This window comes from Prionailurus viverrinus, unplaced genomic scaffold (genome assembly GCF_022837055.1).
Source record: "Prionailurus viverrinus isolate Anna unplaced genomic scaffold, UM_Priviv_1.0 scaffold_38, whole genome shotgun sequence".
Lineage (NCBI taxonomy): Eukaryota > Metazoa > Chordata > Mammalia > Carnivora > Felidae > Prionailurus > Prionailurus viverrinus.
Window position 1 is genome coordinate 302,702 of NW_025927606.1, and position 26,973 is coordinate 329,674.

Below are 26,973 nucleotides of genomic sequence, written 5' to 3' on the forward strand. Positions count from 1 at the left end.
TCAGTATAGTTTAGTGAAGAAATTAGACTTTTTTAGGCAGGCACTGACGTTCTTTTTTACTTTGTTCAGATCTAATTCACATCCCATAGAATTCACCCATGTCAATACGAGTACATTTCAGTGGTTTTTGGTGTGTTCCTGGAGTTGTGCAACCATCAGCACAGTCCATGTCAGAGCATTTCACCACTCCAGAAGGAAACCCCGGATCCATTAGCAGCGACTTCTCATTTCCCGTTCCTAACCCTTGGCGATCACAGTCTGCTTTCTGTCTCTAGAGATTTGCCTCTTCTGGACGTTGCGCAGGAGTGGAATCATACAGCACGTGGCCCTTCGTGCCTGACTTTTACTCAGCATGGTTTTCAGGGTTCTTCCATGTGGTCGCATGGATCAGCCTGGGGACATTTCCACACCCCTGCTGCTTTGTCCTTGTTAGATCCAGGAGATGCCTTCGGAGCTGGCAGAACGCTCCCAGTTGCCCAGTCCAGCACCCCCTCACGTCCACTAGAGAGGAAATTCAGACTTCGTCACTCTCGAAATGAACGAGTTTGTTAGTCCTTCGTCTTTCCTCCTCTCTCCCAAATTCAGCCTTGCTGGGTTGGATGCTGAGGGAGGAGAAGACGTTGTGTCTCTCAGCCTCTTGGTAGCTGTGCCTGGTTCTGTCCTCTCACCCGGCGAGGCTTGGCTTGATGCCCGTCGGCTGGCGGTGGTTCTGGGAGCTGGCTCACCGGTGTCTCACTGCTTTGGGAAACCGAGTACCGTGCACACGCGGCAGGGTGCTCATCGATCGCTGCCTCGTAGCTTTATTTTTTTCTCTCAGAGGCTGATCTTTTATTTCCGCGCGTCCTTCTGAAGGCAGAACGTCGCTTTGGTGGCACCCTCTGTTTGTATTCGTGCTTTTAGAGATGAGATTTTGAAAGTGGGACTGAAGGCGCAGCACGCGGTGCTCCAGCGCCCCCTAGCGCCGCGCTGGGGTGGGAGTCCCCGTGCCTCCCTAGTGTGGCTTCCCGCGGTCTGTGCAGGACGCGGACGCGGTGCAGGCGACGGCCAGCATCTTTCCTTCCCACCTTCCTGGGGTGACATCGCGTCTTTGTTTTTTCCTTTAGTGTGAACGTGGTGTTTCCAGGTTTGCCTAGCCCCTTCTTCAGCGTTCTCAGAGCCAGGCCCTCCCTGCAGGGGCCAGATCGGGTCTCCAGAAGGTGAAACCCAGAGCAGCCGTGCCCAGGGGCTGTGCTTCAGCCTGGGGGCGGGTTTCCGTCCTGTATTGTGGGTTTGCCCTGTTTTCCGGAAGCACTTTCTACGTCTTTGTTGTTGTTGTTGTTGTTGTTGTTGTTGTTGTTATTGTTGTTATCATGTCCTTTCTAGAAAGGATCAGAAAATAATCAAACATGTGAACAGTGGGAGTTCTGAAAGCCTGAGCTGGAATTAGTTGGAAATGAGGAGAAGTCAGCTGCGTCCCCGGTCGTGGGCGAGAGCCTCTGCACCTTACAGGCTTGCTTCCTGGAGAAGGGGCTTGGGGAGCCCAGAAGCCCGTGGGGCATGCCCCTGACTGCGGGCCTTTCCCGTGGGCATCATGGCAGCTGGGAAGGGAGCCTTCGATGGTTGCTTTCCTGTTCCTTCTCGTGACTCCATTATTCATCCACCTCAGGTGGGGGTTGCTGAAAACCTAGAGGGAGTTTCCAGCTTTGCTTTACAGAGTCTGCTACAGCTGTTGAGAGAGTAAAATTATTAATGGCAATGTAAACATTGCTGTAGTGCAGGTGGGCCACCAGAGGGCCTTCAGGCACCTTCTTTTGTTCTGTCCTCACCGAACCCATTGACTGAGCATCTGTCTGTGCTGGGCCCCGTGCCCGGCTTTGGAAATGCAAGAAAGAATGCACTTACTCCTACTGTTTCTTCTTCATGCAGACTCAATTGTCCTGTTGTATCTTTTTCTGCTCTTTCTTACAGGACAGAACTCATTCATGCGGTCAGTGGCTTTTTCTTCCCCAATAAATTATAAATCCTATGAAATCAGGCAGAGTCATGTTTCTTTTTTATTATTTTTTTTAATCTTTATTTTTGAGAGAGAGAGAAAGAGACAGAGAGAGACAGAGTGTGAACCGGGGAGGAATAGAGGGAGAGGGAGACACAGAATCCGAAGCAGGCTCCAGGCTCTGAGCTGTCAGCACAGAGCCCGATGTGGGGCTCGAACTCATGAACCGCAAGTTTATGACCTCAGCCGATGTCGGATGCTCAACTGCCTGAACCACCCAGGAGCTCCGTATTTACCTTTTTTTTTTTTTAACCCAGACTCCTACAATATTTTTTCCCTAAAAAGACTTTAGAATGTATTTATTAATACTTCTCCAGAGGAAGGAGAATGTTTCATACTCACATAAAGAGAGGGGTTAAAGGTTAGTCTCACAAATGAGTGTTTTCAGCTTTGACTTTTAAATTAAATCTCTTTATTTGGGAATAATTTCAGATTTACAGAAGTTGCAAAAGTAAGAACGGTACAAAGAACCCCCATTTACTCCTTTACCCAGATCGACCCTTTGGGGGCGCCTGGGTGGCTCATCACTGGAGCATTAACCCTTGATTTCGACTCAGGTCATGATCCCAGGGTCATGGGATTGAGCCCTATGCGGAGCCTGCTTAAGATTCTGTCTCCCTCTGCCCTCCCCCCCCCCCCCCCCCCCGCCCACCGCCGTCTCTGTCTTTCTCTCTCTCTCACTTAAAAAAAAATAAAAGCTTTAACCCCCTTTGCATAGTCATTTATGTGTGTGCCTGAGTTCTCTCTCCACAGGCATATTCCCAGACTTACTCACTTAACACGTGCGTGTGCAGATACACATTTTGTCATCCACCCTCTGAGATTTGAGAGATTACACACGCCATGATCTTTTACCTTGCATATGCTTGAAGGTATTTCCTAAGAATGGGAATATTCTCTTACATAACCACAGCTGGACAGTTCCCGCGTTCATAAATTTACATTGAGACAATACTTTTTATAACCTGCCGTCCGTATTCTAATTTTGTCAGTTGACCTAAGAATCTCCTTTAGAGCGTCTCCCGTCCGGGACAGGATCCAGTCTGGGGCCGGGTGTTGCCTGTAGTTGGCGGGTGTCTGTAGCTTCTGTAATCTGGAGCTTTTCTACAGCCTTCGTAACACTGAATTTTTGAAGAACACAGTCCCGCCCCTCTATTTTGGTCACGTTCTTCATTTTGCCAAACACCTGAAATATTTTGTGATGGAAAATTAAGAAGGCTTTTGGAGAAGGAGATGGTAGAACCTGAACACTTAATGGCAGTTTGGTTCCCCTCCTCAGTGTCCCAACAGTGTTGCCTGAGCCCTTAGGTATAATTTTAGTTCAATAATTTTGTCAGTAAAATGCAGGGCCGTGTGATTTATGTCCACTCACCGGGGTTTGAGTAAACACTTGGCCTTTGCTTTTGTAGTTTTTTATCAGGACATTAAAAAGTTACCTTTTTTGCTCCTAATAAATTTATTTAGGCTAAATTTTATTTTATAAGCAACACTCTTATTTGCCTTTTTGGAACAATGTGGATAATAAAATGCTTATTCGTGGTAATGCGTCCTGTAGTCAGCTTTGGATGATACAGTTGATTTTGTTAAACCCTGAAATGATGTCACAGCCTCAGAGTTTACGTGGGGTATTTTCTCACTCCATTCCAAATGATTGTTTGCGTGGTTCCCAAAGAGGGTTCCCAAAGAGGCGGTAGTTAGTTATTCTGCCTAGAAAGGAGTTGTCCTTCTTGCATGCACCGTGAAGGTGGGAGATGGCCTTTATTAAGCCTTCCCTTGCCTGACACCTCAGGGGCTTGACCTTGGCCGCCCTGTGAGAATGAATCCCCCAACCCTCAGGCCTTCCTGCATCTGCGGTTACTTCCTTATATTTGGATTTCTGGTTAAATATGAGCCGTGTGTGTACAGACACATAGGAAGAAGACTCAGGCGGTTTATCTGCCATGAACATATGGGGAATACTCACTCATTCTGTAGGAAGTAGAAATCCTAACCAGACTCCTCGGGGTGGTGAGCACCTTGTAGAAACGCTCACTCTTCTTGGTGCCAGCCTCTTAGCATTCCCTCCGTCATCTCAGTCACAGAATTGAAACGACTGTTTCTTGTATTAGTGGGGTGTAACTGCTCGTGTTCGGAAACTCATGCGTTTGAAAGATTGAAGATCGGTCTGGCCTGATTGTGGCAAGAGGAGCGAGTGGACCGAGTTGTTTTCGGATACACGTGTGCCAGTGTTGAGGGAATCACGTTGGAGTTGACCACAGCTCCCGCTAGCCGTCTGTTGAGCGGTAAGTGATACTTTGGCGTTGTGTAGTTGATAGTTAGCAGTTGCTTAGGATGGCTTTTTTGGATTAAGCGTTTCATCAAGTCCTAATCTGTTGTCATTGAGACCTTGAGAGGAGCACAGGGCTTGTAACTGTTGTGCAGAGTGGGTGTCTTTGAATAGTTGGGCAGTGATTTCGGTTGTTTACATTGACTTTTTGCAAGTAACTTTTTAAGTAAATTAGGTATTTCTATGGTTCAGAACTAAGAATTCTGGCAAGAGATCTGCTAGGAATCTGGTGCCACTGTACTCTCTCCAGCTTTTCTTCCTTTTTGTGCCCAAAGAGCGTTTTCTTCATTTAACGGTATCCTGGAGACTCCTCCCCACCTGCACATCAAGCTTTTCCTCATTTTTCCCATCAGTCTTGTGATGAGATTGAAGGCACATATCCTTGGAGAAACTATGGGCATGAAATGGTAATAAAAACGCCTTTAAAATCTGTAGGAAAGTTTTTCAGATCATACTTTAAAAATAAAGAAAGCAGTAAAAATGGTAAAATTGAAAATGACACAAGAGAAAAGTTTTCCTTGGCATCTTTCTGAGCATCGCCTAGGTTGATGGTGAGGCTTCTTCCAGCCACCGGCTGTGGGGATGTGGTACCTGCAGGTGCCACCAGGAATTACGTGCCCGCCCGCCCCCCCCCCCACCCCCTTTATTGACACGATATTATGAAATCATCTGGAGATTTAGTTCTCCTGCTGCACTACCCGTATCTCTCTTGTGAACACTTCACATTGTATGTGAACGACAATAAGAATGGGTGCTTAGAAAGTGTGACTCAGAGGTTTTTCTTTTTTAAGTTTATTTATGGTGAGAGAGAGCGCCCGAGAGGCAGGGTGGGCAGAGAGAGGAATCCCAAGCAAGCTGTGCACTGTCAGCGCAAGGCCCGATGCGGGGCTTGATCCCACACACCATGAGATCGTGACTGAGCCAGGCAGGTGCCCCTGTACCGACCGACTCATTTTTAAAAGTAATTCTCTTCATTTTTGTCCTCACATGTCCTGTGAATATTTGTTGTCCATTCCTTGTATGGGGACTGAAGTCATTAGTGTTGTTTTTTTAAATCTTTTTAAATGTTTTTGAGAGGGAGAGAGAGAGTGAGAGAGCGCGCGCGAGCACAAGCTGGGGAGGGGCAGAGAGAGAGGGAGACACAGAATCCGAAGCAGGCTTCAGGCTCCCGGCACAGAGCCCGACACGGGGTTTGAACTCATGAATCGTAAGACCATGACCCGAGCTGAAGTCAGACGCTCGACCCACTGAGCCACCCAGGTGCCCCTGAAGTCATTAGTGTTTTAGTGGGTTGTGTGTTTCCTTGGCAATTAGGAGGGTTACTGTTTTTCCAACAGGCTTCCGCTGCGAATATTTCATCACTCCCAAAAGTTCCCTTGTGCTTCTTTGTAATCAGTCCTTCCCCAGCCCTTGACACAGCCACTGAGCTGTTTTCTCTCCTTACAGTTTTGCCCTAGAATGTTACACAAGTGTTACACAAGTGTAATCATACCGCATGTAGCTTTTTAAGTCAGACTTCTTTCGCTTAGCATGATGCTTTTGAGGGCCATTGAGTAGTGTTTCATTTTATAGACGTACCACGTTCGCCTCTTGACGGACGTTTGGGTTGTTTCCAGTTTTTAAAAAAAAAATTTTTTTTTAATGTTTATTTACTATTGAGAGACAGAGAGACACAGAGCGTGAGCAGGGGAGGGCTAGAGAGAGAGGGGGAGACACAGAATCTGAAGCAGGCTCCAGGCTCCGAGCTGTCAGCACAGAACCCGATGCGGGGCTCAAACTCACAAACTGCGAGATCATGAGCTGAGTCGGTCACTCAACCAACTGAGCCACCCAGGCGCCCCTGGGTTGTTTCCAGTTTTGAATAGGGCTGCTATAAACATCAGCCTACAGGGGTGTTTTTTTTTTGTTTGTTTGTTTTGTTTTTTGTTTTTTGTTTTTGTGGACATAGGTTTCCATTTCTCTTGGGTGAGTGAGGAGGCATGGGATTGCTGGGTCTGATGGTAAGTAATTTTATAAGAAACTGCCTGGCTCTTTTCCAGAGTGGCTGTGCCATTCTTCATTTGTGTCGGCCATGTAGAAAGTCCCAGTCGTTCCAGATCCTTGTCAGCATTTGGTATTGTTGGAAATATTTTCTCTTAGTTTGGCTTGTCTTTTCATTCCCTCCTGAGCACATTTGGAGGTTTATTTATATCTAGACTTTACGATCTCTGTATGTAGTGGGAATACCAGCCAGCGCTGTCATTTCATTACACCCTGCTTCCCCTCCCCACCGTTTCTCCCGCTTCCTTTTCACTGAAAGATACCTTTTCCTTCCATTGCGTGGTATTACACCAGACTGAAATTAATACAGGCTTCTCCTCAGTGCGGGAAATGATGATAAGGTCTAAGTTCAGAATGAAAGTATCGCAGGTGATTATTTTTAAATTGTTTCGAGACTGCTTATTTTCACCATTAGCATCAACACACAATTTCTTTGCGGATTTTTTGCAAGTATATGGAAGTATTGTGTGAAGCTGTTCTTGTTTTTTTTATATATATATTTACAGTTTTGGTAGCTATTGGCAGAGAGCCCTCCAGAAATATTTTCCTGAAAAGTATTGGTGCATTCTTACTGACAGGCTGTGAGAGTTAATTGGCATTTATCTACATTTACAATAAGACTGGGCATTATCCACATCTATAATATGTAGTTACTGGTTACTTTTGATTACATGCTTGTAAATTTCCCTGTAGGTTATTGAGCTCCATTAGAGCAGAGGAGCCCTAACTCTGCTTACCATTTTCTTTTTTTTTCCTTTATTTTAGAGAGTGTGAGAGCACAAGCAGTGGGGAGGGGCGGGGGGGGGGGAGAGAGAGAGAGAGGGAGGGAGGGAGGGAGGGAGGGAGGGAGGGAGGGAGGGAGAGAGAATCTCAGGCAGGGCTCCATACTCAGTGTGGAGCCCAGGTAGGGCTCAATCCCACCACCCTGGGATCGTGATCCAAGGCGAAGTCAAGAGTTGGACGCTCAACTGACTGAGCCACCCGGGTGCCCCTCTGCTTACCATTTTTATCCCCAGCAACCGATCATCGTGCTTGGCAGTTAGTAGGCTCTAAATAATTGTTGATTATATGAATGAATAATTCAGTGAGTGTTCTCTGTTGTAGAAATCTGGTCATACTGATTCTTTTCAGTGACTTATTTTTAGAAGCTTCGGGGAGAATATGAACTGCCAGGTACTTGCCAAACTTGCTTCCATGCAGGTAAACCAGTTGTTTTTTCAGAAAGTCACATTCAGAATTCTGTGAAGCAGGAGTTCACAAATAGGCTTGTATCTGTTCAATAATATGTTTATCTGGGGGCACCTGGGTGGCTTAGTTGGTGAAGTGTCTCCCTCTCGCTTTCGGCTCAGGTCATGATCTCGTGGTTTTGTGAGTTTGGACCCTGGTCGCGCTCTGCACTGGTAGCTTGGAGCCTGCTTGGGATTCTCTCCCCCTCTGTCTCTGCCCCTCCCCCACTCTCACCGGCTCTGTTTCTCAGGATAGATGAATAAATTTACAATAATAAAAATAATATAAAAAATTAAAAAATACTTTGGGCACCTGAGTGGCTCATTCAGTTAAGCATCCAACTTCGGCTCAGGTCATGATCTCACAGTTTGTAAGGAGTTCGAGGCCCGTGTTGGGCTCTATGCTGACAGCCCAGAGCCTGGAGCCTGCTTTGGACTCTGTGTCTCCCTCTGTCTTTGCCCCTCCCCCACTTGTGAGCACGCATGCTCGCTCTCTCTCGCTCTCTCTCACAGAAACAATAAATGAATAAACTTTAAAAAATACGTTTGTCTGTGCATCATATTTAAATGAAACTTCAGGATAAAAAAATCACATATATATCTTAAATATCATTCATCAGGATCATTAGCATTTTTCTTGTTTTGGATTTCCCTGTCTTGCCTTTTGAACGACGTTTTCTGCTTTTCATTAGTATGTGCGGCGGAGAGGGCTGAAATGGAGATAGTGACATGTCGACAGACAGGTAAACGGAACACCTGGAAGGGCTTGTGATCCCGAAGGTTTTCCTTCAGGATAAGTGTGGTGCACACAGTTGACCTGTTTCAGAATAGGCTTTATCAATTTCAGAGTGTTCTTTGACAGTTTGCGGAAACGGCTAAGCATTTTCTTGTTTGTGATCGGAAAATCACACCTCGGAATCTTTTCTGCCGACCCTTGATCCGTTTAATTGAGAAAGGGTCTTGGGTGTTCTGGCCTACGTATTTCATAGGATTGGTATAGTCTGTAGCATCTTGCCTGAAAATATAAATTGTATATTTTATGTGATCGGTGGCTTTTTTTTTTTCCAGTATATTTTTGGAGACTTTAGCCCTGATGAATTCAATCAGTTCTTTGTGACTCCTCGCTCTTCAGTTGAGGTAAGACAAAACAGTGTTTTGTTTGAATATGTGTATAGATATAACTAATGGTTACGTTTTAGTTTTGAGTTTTTAATTTTGCCTGTTGAGAAGGAAATCCAACGCACAGAAAAGCGCAGAGACTAATACAAGAAATGCCCAAACCCACCGAGCGGATTTGACTACTGTTAACGTTTTGCTGTATTTATTAAACAGCAAAACGTCACAGATATCGTCGTGGCCTCCCTTGTACCCGTTCCCACCTCCTGCCTTCCCTCCCCAGAAGTAACAACTCTGCCGGATTGGTATTGTTTTCGGACTGTCATCTTCACCTTTCACTACATACGTGGTTGTCAACAGATTGTAGCACCATATTGTTTCCTGTGGTTTAAATGGTAAACCGAGTCATACTGCGGTTGGCTCTTGAACGGCACGGGGATTGGGAGTGTCGACCCCAGCGCAGTTGCAAATCCGCAGTAACTTTTGATTCCTCGCAACTTAACTACCCGTAGCCTGTTGTTGACCGGAAGCCTTACCCATGACAATGGTAACAGTTGATTACCACATTTTGGGTTTTATAAGTATTATATACTGTATTCTCAGAACCAAGTAAGCTAGAGAAAAGGAAAGGTTAAAATAATAAGGAAGAGAAAATACATTTACAGTACTGTTCTGTGTTTTTGGAAAAAAATCCGCCTGACGTGGGCCTGCACGGTTCACACCCGTGTTGTCCAAGGGTCAGCTGTAGATTCATCCTTTTGTAGTTTGTTTCTTTTAAGGTAACATTCTTTACATTCATGCTTTGATGAATGTACGTTCATGTTCTACATTCATGTTCTTTGATTTCAATTTCTCGATACTGTCAGTAGAACGTTTGCCTTGTTTCCTGTTGAGGACCGTTTAGATCTTTGGTTCCTACGCTACTACAGAAACGTTGGCGGTAAACATATTTTACTGTGTGTCCTCATGCTCTGTGGGTTTCTCCAAGATCTGCTCCTAGGGGTGGGATTGCTGGGGCCACCAGGAGTAAGTGTTTAGTTTTACTGGCTACTCTGCTCATCCGCTTTCTGAGGGTTTCACCGTCTGCATGGCCACCAGCTGTGCGTGAGCGCTGTCACCATCTCAGTTAAAGAAAAGCTTCTCGCTTATTCTCACTACAGGTGTGCTCAAAATTTTTGTGAGTCTGCCGGGCTGGTTATGAATGGGTTCTCACTGTTTTAATTTACAATATTCCCAGGGTGCAAAGTTGAGAACCGCTTCGTTACTTTCGTATGCCCAGCCCTTCTGTGAATTACCTGTCTCCCTTGTCCGCATTTTTTATTAAGTGGCTTGTCTTTTTCTTATTGCTTACAGGACTCATAGTCTTTGGTTTTGCATATTACAAGTATCTTTTCCTGGCATGAGGGCTTTAAAAAATGTGTGTGTGTGTGTGTGTGTGTGTGTGTGTGTGTGTGTGTGTGTGTGTCTTTATTTTGAGAGACAGAGTGTGAGTGGGGGGAAGGGCAGAGAGAGGGGGCAACCCAGAATCTGAAGCAGGCTCTGAGCTGTCAGCACAGAGCCAGACGCAGGGCTCGAACTCACAGACTGAAATCATGACCTGAGCTGAAGCTGGACATGTAACTTAGTGAGCCATCCAGGTGCCCCTAGCACGGGGGCTTTTTAAAAACTTCATGTGAGATGCACATTTCTTTTCTTTCTTTCTTGCTTGCTTGCTTGCTTGCTTGCTTGCTGGGTATGGGAAGAAAGTTTTTAACTTTCATGCCAAACGTCTTGTTTTTTTTTTACTTCCGGTTTATAAATGTCTTTAAGAAATTCTTCCCTGCCCTGACGTAGCAAAGACACCGTTTTTTTCCTGAAAGTTTTAAGGTTTTTGTGTTCACCGTAGTATGTAGTGCAGCTGAATGGACTTTGCTGTGCATGTGCAGTGGGGCTTGACCTCGTCCTCTGCCTTGGCCGCAGGGAGCTGTCCCAGCACTGGGTCCTCAGTTGCAGTGCCCCTTTGCTCTGGGCCTTGTGCTTGATCCCTGCAACAGTGCCACTCGTTTTAATTGGTGCGGCTCTGTAGTCTGTCTTCTGGGAGGGCCCTCACCGTCTTGTGCTTATTACCCCAAGTGTTTTGGTTCTCCTTCTTCCTTAACTGTTCCTTAAGAATCTGTGATCAGCAGGCCAAGTTCCATGAAAAATCCCATTGAGATTTCAGTTAGAATTGTGTTAATTATGGGCTCATTTGTACGAGAATTCACAATTTTATGAGAGTTTTCCTAAACACGATTTTGGTACGTTTCACCATTCAGGTCTTTTACATGTAATTAATGATTTCTGTTTTAGTTTAATAAAACTGATCTGGAATATCTTTTCGTATTCGTATTTTAAGTATGAAAACTGTTGAAACTGTATCGAAAAGAACAAAGGGAGGTACGAGTAAGGGTAAGGATAAGGACGTTGATGAGACCTAACCAGCCACTTGAGTGTTTCTGTGTGGAGTTCTTTTTACTTGGCAAGATGGAGCAGAAGATACTGACTCCTCAGGATTGGAGCCACACGGCCCGCGTTGCATGTGGCCTTGGCCAGTCCTGCCCGTTTCACCTTGGCTCCTTGAACTCGAGACTCTGGGGCTGGAGAGGAAGGATTAAATGACAGCGTGTTGAAAGCGTTACTTCAGCTGCACAGACTAGAGAGCGATTTATTGGTTTCTCCTCTTTGACTTCAGGAAAAAGGAAGAAATCACCGAAAGCAAAGCTTGGTCAGGTTACAGTTGAGAAGGTGACTAAGTCCCTTCAGTGCCCATCTCCATCTGTTTTGTGTTCATTGGTGTTAAGGGCGTTTTAAGGAATCTAAGGGTAGGAGCCAGGAAACCGTGAACGCTGCGTTATAGAGTGTATTTCCTAAGGCAGTAAAATGCATCTGTGCGTGTTAGATTTTGTAGAGTGAGGCTTGGAGTTGAGTGTGTCCTGACAGAAAAAGTCACAGTTAGGGAAAACATGATCGTCCCGTGTTCCCCGAGTGTTAGTGTAATTGAGGTTCTACTCTGTGCACTGATGGTTCGAGTTTTAGGTCATTTCTGTCTTTGAATCACAGTGGAGTACAGAGGCACCTGCCAGGGACAGGACAGCCTGTGCGCTTGGCAATTAAGGTTTCAAAAGATGATAAAGCCCCACTCGTGTCTTTCACAAAAGCCTTTCGCGAGTGCGTGCATTTGTGTGGGTTTGTGAGAGCCTGTTTGCAGGTAGGTGTCAGAGTAAAAACGTGGCTTTCCTTCCCTGTGATGTGAAGGTAGGGAATGTACCGTATTTCAGAGTCTGGAGAGCTGCGCTCCTTGGTCACTCTGCTACTCAGGTAGGCCTGGTGGCTCTGGCAGTTTCCTCCCACGCGTCGTGCTTCCTTACAGGAAAACGGGGGTGTTTGTTTACCTCTCAGAATGTTGGGCGGTCATTAGTTACTGTGGAAGACCTTCGCACATAAGGATTTGATGGTGAAGTCGTGTCAGGCTTTTTACTGTAGAAGTAATGGCTGTGTCTTGACAGAACGAGTTTATAGCCAGAAATCTTCATAAGCCTGGCTCATTTCTGGGTCTTCTGTGTTTTCGCTTTTGAATATGCGTTGCGTTTGGGGGCAGGTATGACAGATGTCGTCTGCCAGAATCACATAAGGTCCAGTGACCCGCAGAGGGGAGACACAGGCTAATTAATGCGATGGGGCCAAGCGCGCTCTCCGAGTGTCGTAATTGTTGAAATTCAGGAGTCCGGAGCGTGCTAGTAGCATCATCACGTGGGGCACAGACTGTCGCGCGGCGTGCCGCGTGGCTGCATGGGTGGGTGTGTGGGCGCTGTTGTCTCCTGGCGCTGTGGCCTCGTGGCTCGGGCCCGTGGCCCCGCGCTGAGAACGGCGGTGGCTCCTGCCCGCGCCGTGCCTGCCGTGTGGCCGTCGTGGGAACTCGCACCAGCCCTGTTCATCACGTACTACTTGTTTGGCTGTTAGGGATTTGAGAAGCATTTTTTTCCTCTCCCTGGGGCCAAGAACTGAAAAAACAAAGTGTGAGAAACATAAAGTGTTAAACTGTAGGAACATTCTGCTTTTCTCCCGTTCTCTCAGCTGAGTGTTGGACTCCGTTTTACTTTCCCCGTTTGAAAGCTTGCCCCTGGCCAGACAGGACGGTCAGTAGTTGAACAGAGTCCGAAGAAACCCTCTCAGCTGGTTTCTGTATGTGATCTTAAATATTAGTAGAAATTTAAAGGTCACATACCGCGTGTCTTTTTTTATAAAGCTGTGCTCTAGTTTGTAAGCCAGCGTGATTTAAAAATGAGTTTCTCCAGATGGAAGAAACACAGTCACTTTACTGAATAAGCATGCTTTGAACCCCGGTCGTCATCATGTCAGTAGTGTTCACAGATAAGGGGTGAGTGAATGCTCCTTGTTCTTGGGACTTCCGGAGCTTCAGTATTGGGGGCAACACGCACACATGCTTAATGCGGTTACGGGAAAAACAAGACCAGAGCGGGATGGGCCACGCTGCAGACGCGAGGGTGTGTGTGTCTGTGCGTGCGTGGGTGTGGGTCTGGCTATGGAGAGTTAAGACTGTTCCTCTCGGGGGTTTGGTGTCCTTGTGGGGCTTCAGAGGAGAGACTTGAGGTTCACGAGGGGCTTTTAGACGGCGGAACAAATGGGGGCAGTGCCAAAAGGTTTTGAAACGTTAGTTCATGAAATGTGATCGACACAAAATTGTGTAAGCTTAATAAGGTGCGTGCCACATCTGATACATTTATGTTGCAAGATTGCTGTCATAGAGTTAGCGGTGTCTCGTCACAGAGTTGCCGTGACAACGGTTAAACTCTGGTCTCTCAGGCTTCAAGTTCACACACAGCCAGGTTTGCTGCCTGTAATCCGTGTAGTGTGTCACCTGTCCAGGGCTTACCTGCGAGTTGCAGGTACTTACCCCTCAGCAGCGTCTCTCCCGTTCCCCCAGTCCACAGCCTTGGGAACTACCCACCATTCCACTCTTTGGGTTTTGGATTTGAGGTGTTTTCGTTTTTGAGATTCCAGAGGTAAGGGATGTCATACAGTATTTGTTGAAAACATTACCTTCTTCATCAAAGGGCCCAAGCAGTGACTTCTCCAGACGGTGGCACTATCCTCAGCCTAAGTTGATCTCACTTTGTACCTGATGTCGCGAGATGTCAGCGTCTTGCGTCGCTCACCGTACATTCGTGTGTGAGAGCTTTATGGTTTTGCTTCAATTTGAAAGTCTGTATGCTCGTAAATAGCTGCACGGTTAAAGAGGGAACTTTGAACAACTCTTACAATTTCACTCCGCTGTCTATAATAAATGCACATTTACCACAGACTAAGGGGCATCTTATGAATGGTGGAGGTTTGTTGAATTAAAGGTGCCATGTGCTTACAGAGTAAAAATACACACACACACACACACACACACACACACACACTTTTGTGCCAGAAGTCATTCCAGTGTCACTAATTCCCACATTTGCACTCTTACCAGATTAGTAACTCAGAGTGTTTTAAACACCAACAGGTTGTCAGTGTTGCCCTGGAGTCTGCTGGGGTGGGAGGTCTGTTTTCGGGACCTGCCTCTACCCCTTACCACGGTGTGTGTAAATACAGCGTGATTAAAAAACTAAGCACTTTCGGTGCCTTACGGTTGATTAGATTTCTGTCACCAGGGGGCACCCTGCCGTCTCTGATAGAGAAAGAGAAGGCCCTCTGCATCCGGGAGCTTGATAAACTTCCCTTGTGGCTGCAGAGGAACGGGAAGCGACTGGTCCTCACGTGCGCCCTTTTTGCTCCGTGTGTCTGTGCCAGAGGTCAACGCTGCAGCACCCCGTGCAAGGTGCGAGTCCCAGGGTAGCCCCTGGCTGCACCCGGAATGGGTTCTCCTGGTGTGTCAGCGGATGGGAACCGTGCGCCCCCTAGTGGGAATACGTGGTGGAAACATGCATAGCTCTCCGGTCCTGAAAGTGTTCACTTCCTTTTGTTTTTTAAAAATTTTTTTAAACTTTATTGATTTTTGAGAGAGAGAGAGAGAGAGAGAGAGAGAGAGAGAGAGAGAGAGAGCATGAACGGGGGAGGTTCAGAGAGAGAGAGGGAGACACAGAATCCAAAACAGGCTCCAGGCTCTGAGCTGTCAGCACAGAGCCCGATGTGGGGCTTGAACTCAACGGACCGCGAGATCATGACCTGAGCCCAAGTCGGCCGCTTAACTGACAGAGCCACCCAGGCGCCCCTGTTCAGTTCCTTTTGAACTGCTCTTTGTTTCCTTAGGTTCTCTGGGGGAGAGAACTTGGTTACTTGGAGTGATAAGTGTTTGTCTCTGTGTTTATTGAGTCGACTTGCTGAGAGTTAATGGGAGAAATCAGCCGAGGAGGCCACTCATGCAGCAGTTCTCAGACATTGGCAGGCGTGACAGTCCCGGGGCCCGTCCGGGAAGCCCGGGCGCTGCGGGGGGACATGCTTGGAGAAGGGCTGTGTTAGGGTGTCGTTGCTTTGCTCTTCTGTTCTTTCTTCAGGTCCACTTGCCTTAGCCCTTCCGTCCTAAGCATTCTTACCCGAATGTGTCCGTTTGAAACATTTCCAAGTCTTAAATGCTATGGAGTAGCTAGGAAGAAGAAAAATTGGGGACATTCATAACACTACCTTCCTGCTTTTTATAAAGAGGTCAGATACTTGCTGTTTTGCATTCTCTCTCCTAAACAAGGAATGTTTTTTTCCAGCCTTTAATTCAGCTATTTAAGGCTCTGTGTCAAAAAGGAGCCGTGATTCTCAGACTTCTCTGTGGGCTCTCGGCACTCTGCCCGTGGGCCTGGTCCTGGCCTCCACTGGCCGTGCTGACGCCTGTGAGGTGAACCTGAAACGCCGACGGGCAGTACGGGTCATCTTTGTCGGGGGCCCGGGACAAGTGGCCGCGGTACCTGTGGGCCGCCTGACGTCCTGTGAGACGGGGGTGTTTGTCGTAGCATTGTATCGTAGTTGATTCACGTGTCCGTTGGAGTCCGTTTTTATTATTTTGCCTCATTTTTGGATCTTAATGGCAATATTTAAAAGCATTCCTGTGGTATTTTTTTCTCAAATGAAGGTGATTTAATTTTACTGTCAGTGTATGTTATTGTGGTAAACAAATGTCACGAGAAGTTAAACGGATAAAGAGTTTTAACGAAGTGTTGCTTTAACGAAGAAACATGTGTTGGGTGTTAACATGTTGTTGAATTAAAATTTGTTTTCCAATTCCCTGTGCAGCTTCCTCCCTACAATGGAACAGTTCTGTGTGGCACACAAGCTCCCGATGAACTACCCGATGGTAAGCTGGTCTCTCCTCTACCCCCCGGACATGCGTGCTGGCCCTGTGTGCTGGGGCGAGGGGGGCGGGGGGGGACAGGCAGGAGGCCTGGAAGCCACGTTTCCTGCTCGTTCCTACTTTTCCAGTAAACATTGCCTTACTGCTCAGTGTTTTTGCTGTAAGCTATAGCATATTTGATCACTGCACCGTTTTGACTGAGGAGTTAAGTGTCTTCTGGGCTTCAGAGTATCAGATGTTCCAGGTTTAGCGAAGGAGTTGCTTGTTCGAGTCTGTTTTTCTCTTCACCGTTCTCAGCGGCACAGGTAGGTTTTTCACGGCCAGTGCTTTCTGAGAAACTTCTCCGTGGGCTTCCTCCTGGTTGGGGAGGCTGCCGGGCCGCAGCTGCCGCCTCCCCGAGAGCGGGCGCAGAGCCGATTCCCGGAGACGGTGCCCGCTGAGATGCAGTGACTTTGTGTTGTCGAAGGCTGTGGGGTTTAAGGAGTGGCGGGTGGTTCGGTTACCACGGGCTGCCGTCACCGCGTGGGTCGGGTCCGTGTGGACCGTGTTCAGTCTGGATCATTAAGGTCCCTCGCTGGCCTCGGAGAAGCGAACGCTGACCCTTTCCTTGGAGAGCCAGGGATCCGGTTCCGTGCTTCGTTAGCATGGGCTCTTAATTATAATCTAGACATGTGCTTTGAAGAGACTGTCTGGACTTTGTGCCCGGTAAAATCAGAGCGAGCCTGTGTCTCACGTTAGCAGCTGAGAAGCCGGCGTCTCGGAGATGGCGAGGGGAAGGGCAGTTCTGGTGGCGGCTCAGGGCGGGACGGAGTGAAGTGAGCTGGAGGGAGCCGGCCCCCCTGCCTGCCGCCCAGCCTCCAGGGCGGCTGTTGCCCGAGTCCGCTGGATTGCAGTCTGTCTCCGTGTATTCTGCACGTCGTAAGCATGCTGCAGGTGTCTCCTCAGTGCTTTAAAACGTCTCGTTCTTTTCCCTTTCATGTTATTCCTTTTATTCTTGCCCAGTGAACGGCCTCACCACCCGCCCAAGGGGCGCAGGCTGGAGACGGGAGGCCCTGCCAGCTCTTCCCAGCGTCCAGCTCTCTCCTTCCCTTTCTCGCGCCGTACCCGCCTCCCAGGCTGTTCTCTCTTCAGTTACTGCTTCTTGTCCCCTGTTCTCCATTGTCTCAAGTCCGCCTTTTAATCTGCTGAAAACACAGCTGGGACCTTGCCACCTGCTCGTGCTGTTAGAGACCGGCCAGCTTAAAGGCCCCTTTTTCTCTGAGGCCTTTTCTGTTCTCTCGCGTTTCCATGACGTCTGTTTCTCTTACAGTGCTTGTCCCACTGTCCAGTGACGAGTCCGCCCCCCTTTCCGGGCTGAGTGCAGCCGTGGCGGCAGGGATCGTAGTCGTCCACGTCTGTGTGCTCAGCAGCTGCACGGTGTCGTATCTGGAATGTTGTCAGCCCCCAGTATGGTTTTGGATGAATGATTTAGGATGACGTCCTCTGCCTCCCACCGTAGGCGGCTGCAGCGGGCTCTTTGCGGGGGCTCATCACGGCGTGCCTTTCCTGCCTCTCCTTTCCTTCAGTCACTTCCCACAGCTGGAAATAGTGTGCCCCCCCCCCCGCTCCCAGCCAGCTGTCCTGCGTCTTCCGCGGACGCCTCTGTAGCTTCTCACTGAAATTGGCGCTCTTTCCTGTATCTGGAAGCATTCTCTCTAAACCGTTGAGGCCTTGTCTTGCCCTCCCTCCGTACTGTCAGCTTCAGTGCGAGGTGTTTGTCTGCAGGTAAATGTAACTCCCTGGGGCAGGGACTCTGCCTTACTCATCACTCAACCGTCTGTGATAATAGTAAGCACTTTGCACGTGGCTGGCTGCTCTATTAATTGGAGAAATGAGCTGAGCAAGCCACTTAAGCAGCAGTTCTTAGACAGTGGCGGGCACGACAACCTGTAGGGGCCCCTGAGCATTGCAGACCGCGGGGCGCGTTCAGGAACCCAGGGCGCTGCAGGGAGCACGCTTGGCAAAACGCTGCTAGGATGTCATTGTTTTGCTTGAGCTGCTTTCCTCCCCCAACCACCCACTGCCTGTATAGCCTGAGCGCTGAGCGGTCCCCAGTCACCCACTGCTTCGACTGTGTTGTGTAAAGCCTGGCTTCGCGGGCTTCCACCGGTCCGTCGGCCCGCACCGACTGGCTTCTCCTGACTCCTCTGCCGTGTGGGGCAGTGCGCACGCGTGTCCGTGGTGTGTGTTCTGGCGAAGAGGAGGAGCTGTTCCGGGTAGGACTCTGCCTTCCAGTGATGCAGTCAGACCCTAGACAGGATCATGTTTTCACAGTGGCCGTAGCGTAGTGAAATGATTCCATTAATGTCATATCATGTTCTAGGATGTTCTGTGATACGATAAGATTAAGGAAATGTCATATCGTGTTCCAGAATATTCTGGGACACGATAAGATCAAGGATTGAGATGTGGAAGGCACTGTGTCTGTTGGAGTTAAAATCTTGCACAGACTGCCTGACACAGCGCATGCTAATTTATAATCAGATGTCACAGTACGCACCAGTGTCCCCAGGGTAGCCTCCCTGTGTGGCGTGCTCTTCATTTCCTCAGATACATCCGTGTCAGTCCACGCAGCGGCATTGCGCCCTCGCAGCACCGCGGAGTAGGGGATGCCTGGAAGCGGAGTGGACGGTCTACTTCTAGGCATGATGGTGGAGAAGTTCACTTGTCTTTAGTGGTTCTTTTCAAAATAAGGAAACAAATACTCAGTGTTCAAGGGCCAAAGGATTCAAGTGGTCATGGTGGCGGCTTTATGTGGAAATGTGCTGTTAGGTGTAACCATCACTAGTATTCCTTTTTCAGGAACTTTCTGGTGTTGGGCAGGTGTTCGCCCCTCCCGCCCCCCAGGTGTGATCACTGAACGGATGAAGAATTAGACTGTTGACACCCCTGCCCTCCAGTAACTTGCATGTAATTGCCGCCTCCTGGGGGCTGCTTTTTAAAAGACTTCCGAGGTGAAACATAGGTTATTTCTAATAGAGCACAGTTCTTCTGGCCTATAGGGTGGGTTTTTTTGAAATACAAGTTTTGAGAAGTTGACTTCTTAGGCTAGACTCGGAGAAATCCTCAGTTAGGCGTTAAAGATGAGTTAGAAGGCATGTGGCCTTTCCTTAACTTCAGAATTTAGAACTGTTGCGTCAGATAGAATCGACACTGATGCTTGATGTCTGTTGAAAGCTGCAGTTGATTCTAAAACTGAACGTAATTTCAGAAATGTAAACTATGAAAAAAATGTACCTTTCGGAATGGTGGCACGTGTAGATTGTTGTCCGTTGGCAGGAAGTAGTGAAAGGTCCCAAAGAGGTTTCTAAAAGTGTGCAGTCCTAACTGTCTTGGGGTATTTTTGGAAGTATCTTCTTCACCCGTGGAGTTCATCCATTATGAATTCATTTAGTGCACATTTACATGCATTCATGCAAAGCCATTTTCAGACTTCAGTTAAGGTTGTCATCGGAGGAGATCAGGAGATGGGTGATTGTTTTGTTATTTTATTTTTTTAATGTTTATTCATTTTTTGGGAGAGAGAGACAGAGCATGAGCAGGGAAGGGGCAGAGAGAGAAGGAGACACAGAATCCGAAGCAGGCTCCAGGCTCTGAGCTGTCAGTACGGAGCCCAGTGTGGGGCTTGAACTCACAAACTGCGAGATCATGACCTGAGCCGAAGTCACATGCTTAACCGACTGAGCCACCCAGGCGCCCCGAGGAGACGGGTAATTGTAAGGAGCACCTCTGAAGTGTGCTTTTATGTAGAGGATTAATTCCAGTGTAGTTTATATTTTCTGAATTATTAAATTACACCAGTTAGAGAAGTCATAAATACAGCAATGACTTCAAGTCCCTAAGTTAGTTGTCATGATTTTTTTTTTTTTAATTAAGTTGTCCAAAATACATATACCCCAGAAAGCAAGCCAATGAAGTCATATTTCACTGAGGGGTGTTTTTAGACAGGCAAAATATTACTTGCCTTCTCTTATAATCTCATTTAAATTTCTGCCTTCTGGAAGTCTCCCGTGGCCACCCTGAAAGTGGAAAATAAATACAGGCTTCTGTTTTTCATATCTCTAAATTAAATAAAATTTCATAGTTATTTATTTTCAGCAGATTTTTTGGCACAGAAATAAAATGTCATAGCTTTGTTAATTAGAAGAAGACTTTAAGGGTTCAGTTTCAAAAAGAAAATAATTTTTGAGACGTCTGTAAGCCGTGTTCTCAACTAATGGGATATTCGCTGATCCTTGTCTTTCTAAACAGGACAAGAATATCAGAGAATTGAGTTTGGTGTTAATGAAGTAATTGAACCTAACGACACTTTGCCGAGAACTCCCAACTACAGTATTTCAAGCACATTGAATCCTCAGGCCCCTGAATTTATCCTCAGTTGCACAACTTCCAAAAAGATCCCTGATGACGTAGATAAAGAAGCGGCCTACAGCTCCGTGGACTGCCAGTACCCAGGCTCTGCCCTTGCTCTGGACGGCAGCTCTAGCGTGGAGGTGGAAGTTCTAGAAAACGACGGTGTCGCGGGTGGTCTCGGACAGAGGGAGCGTAAAAAGAAGAAAAAACGTCCACCAGGATATTACAGTTACTTGAAAGATGGCGGTGAGGGGAGTATTCCCACAGACGCCCTGGTCAATGGCCACGCCAACCCAGCGGTCCCGAACAGCGTAGGCTCAGAGGACGTGGAGTTAGCGGGCGCGGCGCCCCCATCGGGGACACCCAGGACTTGCGGCAGCCCTCAGGGTTCCACGGACTTCGTCAGCGACGCTGTGTCCGGCGGGCCTTTCCCTGGAGCCCTCGACGGCGATGCGAGGACTGCAGGGCAGCCCGGGAGCTGCCACGGGGCTGACTTGGAACAGTCCTGCCTCCCCGCAGAGGCCGGCAGGGACAGCCTGTTGAGGACAGCGGTGGCTCAGCCTTACACGGGGACTCACACTACTGAAAACCTTGCCGTTGCTAATGGACAAATACTTGAATCCTCGGGCGAGGGCTCAGCTGCCAATGGGGTCGAGTTGCACACTGTGGAAAGCCCGGACTCGGACGCTGCTAAAGCCGAGAGCGCTGCCCCTGCTGCCGATGCCCCGGCCTCTGTGGCGGGCACCGCTCCCGCCAGCCAGCCTAAGTCGTGGGCCAGTCTTTTTCATGATTCTAAGCCCTCTTCCTCCTCGCCCGTGGCTTCCGTGGAAACTAAGTATTCCCCTCCCGCCACGTCCCCCCTGGTCTCTGAAAAGCAGGTCGAAGTCAAAGAAGGGCTTGTTCCAGTTTCAGAGGATCCCGTAGCCATAAAGATTGCAGGTATAGTTCAAAAGACACAGGTGGAGAGTGGAGATGGGAGCAGGGCTCCTTCGCTCCGGGTGAGGAACTTTGAGGCTGTCTGGGCTGACGGTTACCCGCGGCAGCAGGCCCTGACCTGTGGGTTACTAGGAATTACTCGAGAATGGCCATGCCTTAATGGTTACCTGTGTAGACGTAAAAGGATATCTAAGCACAATGCCAGGGGCGGGGGTGGGGGGTGCTCATACCTTTGTGTTAAGTGAACAGTCAGTGTCTATCACCAGTCCTTTTCTGCTGACGGGTTACATTTCCACTTTCTTGCCTTTTGATCCAGTAGTTCTCCATCGTGTGAGTGAATGGACGTGTATGTGTGTCACAGCTCTTGCACACCTTTGCGGTGGAATCCTGGATGTGGACTGAACTTTGCACTGTTTCTGTTCTGTTCTTTCTTAGGATATTAGAAAGCATTTGGGGTTTTTTCTTTCTTTAAATTTTTTTAATGTTTATTATTTTTGAGAGAGGGAGAGAGACAGAGCACGAGGGGGGTGGGGGGCAGAGAGAGAGAGAGAGAGAGAGAGACAGACAGACATAGAATCCAAAGCAGGCTCCAGGCTCTGAGCTGTCAGCACAGAGCCTGACATGGGGGTTGAACCCACGAACGAACTGTGAGATCACGACCTGAACCAAAGTCGGCTGCTCAACTGCCTGAGCCGCCCAGGCACCCTGGCGGGGTGGTTTTCTTTTGTCGTCTGTTTTGGATTGAGGACATGGATTTTAGTTCGTTGTAGCATATGAGGGTCAGCTCTTGACAGGAAAAGAAAAACTGCAGTAATTTGGGACAAAGTTGATGATTTTTTTTTTTGAGGGTTCAGGCTCAAAGGGCGAATTTACTAAGAATCAGAAATGCAGGGGCTGTCTATGTTTATACATAGCTAAGAAGCCAACGTATTTCTTCAGGTTTCTCTGTCCTGAGAAGTTCAGTCGCCAGCTCTTCAGGGTCTCGTCCTGCTAGCGGAGTTAAAAAAGGCTGTCTCGGGGCGCCTGGGTGGCTCAGTCAGTTGAGCATCGGACTTCGGCTCAGGTCATGATCTCGCAGTTTGTGAGTTCGAGCCCCGCGTCAGGCTCTGCTGACAGCTTGGAGCCTGGAGCCTGCTTCGGATTCTGTGTCTCCCTCTGTCTCTGCTTCTCTCCCACTTGCGCTCTGTCTCTCAAAAATGAATAAACTTAAAAAAAAAGATACTTTATTATTTTGAGACTTTTTATTGAGTCTTAGAAATAGAGACTTAGAAATTGCTGCTTAGAAATATAGAAAGTAGTTTTGAGTATTGCTTCCTGTAAAACAGAGCAGTGGTAGCAGCGACACTAAACTCCTGGGACCACACACAGCTTAGGCAAAGTGGTATTGTTTGCAATTTCTTCCTCTTTGTTATAGGCTCCTGTGTAGACGTTTACTTTGTAAGACGGTGAAATAAATTCAGTTTGTTACGAGTAAGATCACTGCTACAGACTTCGCTCGAATGGGCAGGTTTTTAAGCGTAGGCCCACTTATTTTAAGCAGCATTTAACTGAGAGAGACTCTAGTTCCATTAAAAGATCTGTTGATGATGGTTATCCCAGAATTAGAATTAGCATTAGCATCTAACTGGTTCTACTAAGAGAGTAATTTTTATGTTGATTATTGTATTTATTAACTTTTGGTCAACAGGGAGAGGGAAATAGTTCAGATATGAAGTTTTTTCTGTTTTGAATTCTTAGAATAATATCAGTATCCACATTTGATTTTTTTTTTTTTTTTTTTAAATCCCAAGTTCATTTAGTTTGAATGTCCACATTTCAGGATCCTCTGCCCTGTCATTAAGTCTGTGGTTAATAAATGCCAACTAATTTTTGTGTAACCACCAATGAGATACAAATTAGGAAGATAAACCAACTGTAAACGATAAGAACACCGCGTAAGGCATTTTGACCCGAAATACAGCCCGCTCTCGACTACTTGTACGTGTTGATCCGTTATGTTAGTGGGTTCTGCTCTCACCTTCTTGGTGTAGGTTGTCCACGTTTTGTTGCATTGGTGGGAACTCAGGTAGAAACTCTTACTCCAGGAGTTGGAAGGGAAGAGCACTTGGGCTGACCCCCAGAGTGCTTTCCTCCAGCCTGCAGGGAGCAGGGGCCTGCATGGGCTTGGGGGCGGGTTCTGTGGCAGTACCTGCTTGTTGCAATCTGAGAGGGGATATTTGCCACTTTTCAGTAGTAACAGCTGAACCAGGAGGTGAGGAAAAGAAACTTGAAAATCTTAGCTTGTGTTTGAAAGTGGTTACCAAGCCGTAGACCTGTCCACGTTTAAGAGTAAGTGTGGGGGACACACAGGTAGTACAGGGATTCCCTGTGTGTTGCGACGAATGTTTAACTTTTCTGGGCTTTTGCTAAAAAACGTTTATCATATCCGATGCTTTCGAGTCACAAATAGAGCTGTTTTGTATTTGATGTTCGGCTTTTAAAATCGTGCATCGGTGTATCTTGTCTCAAAGGAGTGTAAATAATGGTGGGCAAGGAGAGGGACTAGGCTGAAACCCAAATAAAATGAATTAAAATTCCAGGGGGAAAGAGCGAAGTAAACTGAGGTCCTTGACAGCTCTAAAAATACGCCTGTCTGGTGAAGAAATTGAAGTCCCTAATGCTACCGTTTATTATGAGTTTTAGTCAAAACCTATTAATGTATGGAATCGCACAGTGGTTTTATACCTAAAATTTGTTCCTGGAGACAGCAGCAGAATCATTACAAGTTGGATCTGCTCAGAAAAATGAATTCCTGCGTCCGTATTTATTTCAAATATGTAAACAAGTACATACCTTGTGATCGATCATTTTGGTGGCTTATAAGCCAGATTTATTTATACTTCCCTTTTCCTAGGGGAATGATTTCTTTTTTTTTTTTTTTTTAATTTTTTTTTTTTCCAACGTTTTTATTTATTTTTGGGACAGCGAGAGACAGAGCATGAACGAGGGAGGGGCAGAGAGAGAGGGAGACACAGAATCGGAAACAGGCTCCAGGCTCTGAGCCATCAGCCCAGAGCCCGACGCGGGGCTCGAACTCCCGGACCGCGAGATCGTGACCTGGCTGAAGTCGGACGCTTAACCGACTGTGCCACCCAGGCGCCCCATAGGGGAATGATTTCTTAAATATTTTGTATTTCCTCTTCAGCTTTTCCAGGGCAGCGGAGGTAGTGATAATGTAGCCTGATGTAGCTGAAAAGGTACCAGCACCGGTTTGTAGGAGTCATGCTTGTGGATGGAGCGTTCGGTCCCTGTCTGATTCACTGTGTTCATGGTCCTGCTGGTATTTGGGCCGCGTCTCTCTCTTACGGAACTAAATCGAGACCCCCCTCCACTTACTTACAGACGCGTGTTGGTCTATGCGGCCAACGGATAGTGGTACGTTTTGGTCACTTTGCTGTCCTGCTCCTGATCTGGTAACCCAAGAGGGCTTGTGTCCTTCCAAAGCGGTGTGATGAGGGAAAGGGAAACACTTACTGGATGCTCTGGACAGTTGAGGAAGGCGACAGAAAAAGCAGGTCAGCGTCAGAATGTTGGTTACCGGCCGGTTACTGGGCCTTAAGAATCCAGGAAAGTTCTCTGCCCTGCATTTTCACAGATTTTAAAAGGTACCGTGACCTCTGAATCCTAATTGTAGGAAAGCAAAATTTGATGCCTAAAATACATACAAAAAGAATCCTGCTTTATACTGACTTGAAAGTTTACAGTGCAAGTGTTGCCTCCAGGTTTGTAAATCATTTCATTGGAATGATTTGTGGCAGTTTAAGTGAGCCGCTGTGTATGTCTTCAAATACAAGAAAGGCTGTTAACCACTCAGTTTTTCCGTGTGTCAGCAGATTTCATAAGAAAGTTAATTTTAATTCAGCCATTTAATGTTTAAGCTGGTACAGAAGCGAAGGCACTTCGGACCTTGTATGTGGTATGGATCATTCTGGCATTCTGTGCCATTCTAGTCAGCGTTGCGTGGGGCAGTCCCCCAGCCCGGTGCGAAGGGTGGATTGAGGAGGCCAGCTTCCTACAGCCGCTGTCTGGGTGGATCTGAGTAGTAAATTACACTGACAATAATGAACTGGAAGGAAGGCCTCCGGGGAGGTTTGTTGTTCCAGTTAACTTGTGTTTATTTGCCTTAAAAGGTGAAATAGAGAACCAACAGTGATGACTTTGGGTTCACAGGTCCCACCTCAAGTTTCAGCCTCAGGAAGTACCCTGCCTTTTGTCCTTTGGCTCCGCCCTTCCTGGTTTTAATTCTTTTGACCTCAGAAATTGTTAGAGTGCTTATTGGACTTCAGGATAGGAATACAATAGCGAATGGAATTGGTGATGTTATGAAAGAAACTGAACTAAATGCAGCCGAGAGTTAGGCCAAAGCCAGATTCCTACTGGCTTGTCTGCAAGTCAAGAAGAATTGACTTGAGTTACAAGTGGCAGGATTCAGCAATAGTGACAGATGATCCTTGATAGGAATTAGGATCTTTGCACGCGTGTGTCGCCAGGAGGGAGAGGAGGAGCGCATCACAGGTGTCTGTCTGTGTTTCGCCCGGTTGTGGTCTTTGCAGCTGTTGAGGGGGGTGGGCCCAGTGGCAGGTGCTGCAGAACCAAACCTTTCCATCGTTTGGATGTGTGTTTCTTAAGAGAAGATGAGAAGAAATTTCATTTTTTTTTTTTTTAAGTGTATTCATTTTGAGAGAGAAAGAGAGTGAGCGGGGGAGGGGCAGAGAGAGGAGGAGAGAAAGAGAATCCCAAGCAGGCCCCGCGCCGTCGGCTCAGAGCCTGATGCGGGGCTCGAACCCACAAAACGTGAAACCACAACCTGAGCCAAGACCAAGAGTTGGACATTTAGCCCACCTAGCCGCCCAGGCGCCCCAAGGAGATATTTAATTTTAATTTTGTTACAAACTTTCATTTCTTTTTAAATTGAACTTGATGTATATTCACAAAGTGTCCAAAACTTAATTTTAAGTAATTTAACTTCTTGCAGTACTGAAATTTGTTGGTTTGCTCAAAGTTTTCCGTAAATCAATTTCCTTTTTCCGTGTCTTCCTGCCTACATCAGTTGTTTCTTTTCTTTTTTAAAAAAACATATGTTTTTTAATGTTTGTTAATTTTTGAGAGAGAGAGACCGAGCACGAGCAGGGGAGGGGCAGAGAGAGAGGGAGACCCAGAATCGGGAGCAGGCTCCAGGCTCCAAGCTGTCAGCACAGAGCCCGACGTGGGGCTCGAACCCACGAACAGTGAGAACATGACCCGAGCCGAAGTCGGACGCTTAACCCACTAGCCACCCAGGAGCCCCACCCTTCTTTCTATTCTAATAAGGATTATCAGCGCCTGCCATCCTGCTAGGTGTCTCTGTAGACCCGTTGTGCTCTCGTGTCGGCACCTGTCATGGCCTTGCACGGTGCAGCCTGTCGACTCTGCCACAAGGGAGGCTGGAGTCTTCTGTTCCAGGCTGCGAAGTGAATGGAGCGGCAGAGTCAGGGTTTGAACTCTGGGTGTCTGCTCATTGTCTTCCTGGACTCGTGCCTTGAGTCTCCTTTGCAGGGGCGCCTGGAGGCTTTCTGAA

General features: G+C 47.4%; 1 protein-coding gene across 3 annotated transcripts in view; it reads left to right on the plus strand.

The window, feature by feature from the left end:
• USP10 (ubiquitin specific peptidase 10) overlaps positions 1–26,973 on the plus strand; it is a 69,613-nt gene that overhangs the window by 21,064 nt on the left and 21,576 nt on the right. For 2 of the 3 annotated variants that reach the window (XM_047846199.1, XM_047846201.1), the window contains exons 2-4: positions 8,693–8,761; positions 15,992–16,052; positions 20,340–21,380. In XM_047846199.1, the coding sequence (XP_047702155.1) occupies positions 8,693–8,761; positions 15,992–16,052; positions 20,340–21,380 (1,171 nt within the window). The remainder of the gene's footprint in view (positions 1–8,692; positions 8,762–15,991; positions 16,053–20,339; positions 21,381–26,973) is intronic. The other variant, XM_047846200.1, reaches the window with a different exon arrangement.